The sequence below is a fragment of the Chamaea fasciata genome, unplaced genomic scaffold (genome assembly GCF_029207755.1).
Source record: "Chamaea fasciata isolate MVZ Bird 193981 ecotype frontalis unplaced genomic scaffold, bChaFas1.0.hap1 SCAF_22, whole genome shotgun sequence".
NCBI lineage: Eukaryota > Metazoa > Chordata > Aves > Passeriformes > Sylviidae > Chamaea > Chamaea fasciata.
Genome location: NW_027094107.1, coordinates 3,458,639 through 3,464,301, shown reverse-complemented (window position 1 = coordinate 3,464,301; position 5,663 = coordinate 3,458,639). Strand labels below are relative to the sequence as shown.

The 5,663-nt window shown below is 65.5% G+C and overlaps 1 protein-coding gene across 1 annotated transcript; it reads right to left on the bottom strand.

Annotated features, from left to right (window-relative positions):
* Positions 1 to 2,828: 2,828 nt before the first annotated feature.
* On the bottom strand, positions 2,829 to 4,654 carry APLN (apelin). Its single transcript, XM_066202430.1, has 3 exons — positions 4,578 to 4,654; positions 3,620 to 3,791; positions 2,829 to 3,528 (listed from the first exon to the last, which is right to left on the bottom strand). The coding sequence occupies exons 1-2, from the start codon at positions 4,651 to 4,653 to the stop codon at positions 3,625 to 3,627; spliced, it is 243 nt and encodes an 80-aa protein (XP_066058527.1). The 5' UTR covers position 4,654; the 3' UTR covers positions 2,829 to 3,528; positions 3,620 to 3,624.
* Positions 4,655 to 5,663: the final 1,009 nt, after the last annotated feature.

The following is a 5,663-nucleotide window of genomic DNA, read 5'->3' as shown; positions in this document are numbered from 1 at the left end:
CCTGGGGGGCTGCGTGGGGTGCACCTGCCCTCCCTCACGCAGCTCTGCACCGTCATGGAGTCCTGCCTGGAGCTCCAGGCTTGCTCCGGGTGCAGCTGAGGGCTGGGCTTTTCCCCAGCCACTCAAGCAGTGTGCTGGGCACAGCTGGGGGCAGTGGCAGAGGGTCCTGTGCCACGGGTTCCTGCAGGTTGAGCTCCTGGGTGCACCCGTGATGTGCTGACACTGCAGTCTAGTGCCCATCCCACAGTGCATGGTGGCATGTGCCACACTGGCATGGAGATGGCACTGGGTCTGGCCAGGTGGAGCAGGGTGCTGGCACCTGTGTGTGGCACATGGCTTTGGCAGCCCTTAGCAGTGATGCCTGTGGTGCCCAAGGCCCTGCTGGGCTGGCAAGGGGAGCAGTGGTGGAGAAAGCCTGTGCGTCCTGCCGCAGGAAAAGGCAGCCAGTGTCATCTCCATCTGCTTCCTGCCGGCTCCTTGGGAGCAGGGCTGTGCCTGGGCAGCTGCTCCCGGGCTGTTACAGAGGTGACCAGCACAAGGTGCTGGCATTGTTCCCGCGGCCACCGCATTCCTGCCACTGCCAGCGGAAATGCCGGAGCAAGAGCGAGGGCCTGATGCTCCTTGGGGATGGGACAAAGCCTGGGCCTGCCCATCCTCCTCAGGAGAGTACAGGGATCCTTGTGGGGGACCCTGGAGGCTGTTGGGGTGCAGCTCTGGGGGTCTCATTCATGCACCAGTCCACCATGAACATGGGCACTGAGGGCTGCTGATGATGCTCAGGTGGTGGGGCTGGAGGAGCAGGTGGGGTCCCACAGCCGCACTGAACATCCCTTGCCAGCCCTGTGTGGGCAGTGAGCTCTCCTTGTTCCCCCTGGGGGCAGCCAGAGGTCCCCAAGGACTCCAGGGCTCCTGCAACTGCTCAGCCCTCTCTGAGTGCCGCTGGCATCCCTCTTTCCCTGCTCAGTGAGCTGGGACCTGGCAGACCCCCTCCCCGCCCTGCCGGGACAGACCCTGCTTGCACAGCCAGGGACAGGACTGCCTTGTGCCCCTCTGCCCATGTCCCCAGCACTGCCCCTGTGCCCGCTGTCCACTCTGCCCCAGCTCCTGTTGCAGTAGAGAAGCTCTGGCACTGCCGTGGCACATGAGGCACAGGGAGCATGGCTGAGCTCAGCAGCTCCCACCTGCCTGCGGGCAGCTAGCCAGGCCAGGAAGAGCCAGAGATTCCTTAGGTCTCCCGGCCCAGAAGCTCTTTCCTCCTTCCAGGCTGGCCACAGCCCAACCAGGAGGTCCTCCCTGGCCTCCCCCTTCTAGGCTGGTGCAAGAGGGCTGGGGTCAGGGCTCAGCTGTGCAGCCCCTGGCCCACAGCCCAAGCACTTGGAGCTGGGCGATGCCTGGGGGATGTGGGAATTGCTGCCTTGCTGGCACGGCCACAGCAGTCACTCCAGGGGTCCACTGGACCCCCCACTGCCAGTGCTGCCCATGCCCAGGCAGGGACCTCACCGAATCTCTTGGGCCACGTGCCTGCTGCTGCAGCTGGGGAGGCAGACAACGGGCAGTGAAGAAGGGTGGTTTGAAGTGCAGGGGTAGAGCCCTCCCAGTTCAAATGAGTAGCGGCAGCACTGTAGACTGGCAGTGGAGGAACGATAACTCCCCAGCATCCCAGAACTGGAGCTGGGGGCAGCTGGAGGGGGCTGTGGCTGGGGCACCATGTCCTGCCCCATTCCAGCTCTGGGAGGCTGCTGGGTCTAGAAAACTGGGCATGAGGGCCAGGACAGGACAGGGAAGTGAGCGGGCAACCCTTGCCCATCCACCCAGGTCATGGGGGTACCGGCAGTGGTTCTTCGGGTGACCGTGAAGCCGGGTAGCGGTGGCGGGGTCTCAGGGCAGCTGGCAGTGGGGACGTGGGGCAGCAGTGGCTCGCAGTGTTCCGCGGGTGGCGGGGTTCGCGGGCCGTGCGGCAGGCGCGGTGGCGGCGTGGCCGGAGCGCTGGCGCGGGGCCGGGCAGCGCATCCCTCCCGGTCCCGGCGGATGAGCTAATGGAGGCCAGCTGGGTCCCGGCGCTTCCCCAGCCCTGCTCCCAGCCCGCAGCTGCAGCCCTTCCGCTCCTCCACGGCCCCTTAACCCCCTCCCCGCCGGCACTGCCCGCAGCCCCGCGCCCGGGATGTCCCTCGTGGGCAGTCCCCTGCAGACAGTGAGGGGTTTGGAGGCCCTGCATGGGCACCACCTCTCTCGGCGTCCCAGCCACGGCTGGGGGTGTCCTGTCCCGTGGGGTTCCATCCCTTTGCAGGGCTCAACCCCTCCTCCCCACCTGCAGGGTTCCACAGGGACCCTCAGTCCCCTGAGCTTTGACCCCCCCCTGCCCCCCACATGGGTCCTACTCACACCCAGCCCCATGGGGTGGAGACACCAAGATGGGGGATACAAGGATGGGGACACGTAGGGGAAGAGTGCCAAGGATACAAGGGACAGGGACACCAGAAACAGGAATGCCAGGGATAGCAGTGACTGAACACAAGGGACAGGGATATCCAGGAGGACCAGCATCCTTGTGCCCTTCCAGCATCCCCTCCTCCATCTCCCAGCCTCTCTGAACTGTGTTTTCCCACTCTTCTCACCAATTCCACAGGCTCAGCACATGGCTTCACTCCTTGCTGAGCACCTTCTCTGCCAGCAATGGGCTGGGGAAGGGGCTGTCATGGCCCCAGCCATGACCCCCAGTGCCTATAGAGAGCCCCATGAGGGAGCAAAGGGACCTGAGGTCCCTCCCCATCAGCAGGTGAGCAACCCCTACCTGTCCTTCCAGAAATCAGCATTGACTGAGTTAATAATCATAACTCTTTATTATAAAGATGTATTTACATAGAATAAATCTTTACAGACACAGGAGACAATCAGTAGGGCCCAGCTCAGAGCCAGGGCCCCTCCTTTGGTGTATGGCAGAGCTTGACAGAGACCCCAGAGACCCCCCCGTTCCTGCGGTCCCATGGCATGAAGCAGAGGGGCCCAGGGTCCCACAGTGTGTCCTGGGTGGGCACGCCACACCACCACGACATGGGTCTGCCAGTGGGAAAGGGAGGGCAGCTCACCCAGGGTGTGGGATAAGCATCATAAGAATAAATAGACCCAGGACAAGCTGTGTGCTCCCCCCTGGTGTGGGGGTGACAGGGCTGGGGCAGGACCCAGAGGAAGCTCACAGACCCCTGAGGAGAAGCTGCTCTGCCTGACAAAGTGCTTTGCGCAAAGCCCATGGTCCCAGCAGGATGATGCCCGAGCCAGCCCCATGCCCACCAGGACAGGGCATCGTTGCAACCCTGGCCCCTCTGCAGGCAACTCCCTCCCAGCCAGCCCTGCGAGTCAGTGAGGAGGGGCAGAATGCACCCGCAGTGGAAGACACAGCACTGGAGCCACCAGGGGCAGCCGCCGGGAGAAGAAGGGGCCAGCTGAGGGCTCAGGGCCGGAGGATGAGCAGAGCGGGTGAGAGAGCACGCGAGCGATGGAAGCCGTGTCCATGGAAGGCTGGTGGCAGCCCTGCAATGAGAGCAAGCCCAAGTACTTCATGAGTTCCCTCATGGCACCGTCACACGTTTCCCTGCATCCCGCATGCCCCACTGCATCTCACCTGGCTCAGAATGGCATGGGGCCCTTGTGGGAGAGCCGGGGCCGGGGCCGCCGGTACCTCCGCCAGCCCCCTGGCCGCTGGCCGGTCCCACGCCGTGCACCCCGCGGCCGCACCAGCCTTTGGGTGAGGCCATCCTGGGCGTCCTTCCCATCCAGCGCCTTCCCCAGCGGCCCTGAGGAGATCAGGAAGAGCGTTAGCTGTGTGTCCCCCCACACAGGACAGGGACAACAGTACCATGGGGTTGCCTGGCCCTGAGCCGGCCAGTTTCCTGGATTGTCCCCAAAAAGAGCCATTACTGCCAAGTGCTTCCCGTGCCAGTGCGGTTCAGCCACCTGTGCCAAGCACGGCCACCTCGTGCGGCCACAGCCACCAGCCTCACTGCAGGGCATGGGGCTGCTCAGCCTCTGCCTTTGGCCCCAGCCCTCCCCACAGTCACCTCCTTCTCTGTGCCACCAAGGCCCTCAGCCCTTCACCCTGCGCTGGTCGCCGGATCCCCATCATGCCTGGTGCCGGTGCTCCTAGCAGTGGTCCCGTTTCCCCGGGGCCCTGGAGCGTCTGGCCGGGATGGTCCGGTCCTGCTTCCCTGGGTGCCTGGCGGGGATGCCACGGACCCAGCTCCGATCCCAGCACCCCCGCGGGGCCGGTTGGCGGCCGGGGCCGAGGCCGTGCCGCGCGTGGGTCCGGTTGCGGGACCCGGCGGTGCCCGGGGCTGTCAGCGCGGCTTCGAACGCTCCCGCCTCTGCACAGGGACCGGGCGGGTTTTGGCTCCAACGCAAGCGCTTTGTCTTTGCCCAGCCCAGCGGCAGCGGACTCTGGCGGTGCGGGCGGGGGTGCCGGTCCCCCCGCGCCCCCCGACCCGCGGCCACCCCGGCGCGGTCCCCGCGGTCCCCTCTTTCCTCACTCCCTCCCTTCATGCCCCGCTGCCGGCGCGGAGTCCCCGCGGGTGTTCCGCTCTCACCGGGGGCGGCCAGGACGAGCCCCAGCAGCAGCAGCAGCAGCAGCAGCGGGGCCAGGAGCCGGCGCGGCGCGGCCATGGCGGGGGGCGGCGGGGGCGGCGGGGGCGGCCACCGGGGGAGCCGCATTTGTAGGCGGTGAGAGCCCGGCCCGGCCCCGCCGCCTCCCGTCATCTGGCCCCCGGGATGGGGGAGAGGTGTCCGCCCCCCGCCCTGCCCCGCCCCGCCGCCGGGACACCTCCACGGGTTTCCCCCGATCCGGGTTTGCTGCCTGATTCCCTCCCGCGGGATCCGGGGAGCATCCTCCGGGGGATTCCCCACCCACAGGCCCAGTCATCGCGCCCCCAGTGCTCTGAGAACATGCCAGCTTGTCCGGGGACCCCCATCCAGCCCAAATCTGGGACCCCTGCCAGCCTAGCCCTAGCCTCTGTACTCATCCTGCTCCAGGACCCCCTACCCTGGATGGTGCTGGGACCCCCGCACCCAGAATGTCCTCCAGACCTGAACATTGCTGCCAGCTTGGCCTGGGACCCCTGCACAGCCTGGATCCAGCATATCCCCTTCCACCCTGGTCCTGGGACCCCCTGTCCCAGCCTGATCCTCAGATTCTGGGACCCTCCACTTCACCGGGCTCACACAGCCCCTCCCAGTGCCCCCCTTTCCACAGTACCCAAGAGGGCGGGGGGCTGTCCTGCGCCCCGGGCCTTCGGTCCCCTCCAGCCTGGCAGTGTCTGCAGAGGGGTCGGTGTGTGTGAACTGCCCAGAGCCCCCATTACTGAGGGCAGGAAGGAGAGAAATCGGGAATTACTTTGAGCCCAGGAAGAAGGGAGAGGTGGGAAGAGGGATTAAGGTTTGGGGGTTTTTCTCCTTACCTTGCTCTGATTTGCTTTGTGATAGATACATAAAGAGGGAGATTTAGCTCAGATATTAGGAAGAAATTCTTGGCTGTGAGGGGATGAGGCCCTGGCACAGGGTGCCCAGAGCAGCTGTGGCTGCTCCTGGATCCCTGGAAGTGTCCAAGGCCAGGTTGGACAGGGCTTGGAGCAATCTGGGACAGTGGAAGGTGTCCCTGCCCATGGCAGGAGCTTGGA

Excerpts from the sequence above, each read along its gene's own strand:
- APLN (XM_066202430.1), bottom strand. The coding sequence starts at position 4,653 with ATGGCCGCGCCGCGCCGGCTCCTGGCCCCGCTGCTGCTGCTGCTGCTG. Across the intron at positions 3,792-4,577 it reads GCTCGTCCTGGCCGCCCCCG|GGCCGCTGGGGAAGGCGCTG; the intron begins GTGAGAGCGGAA and ends TGATCTCCTCAG.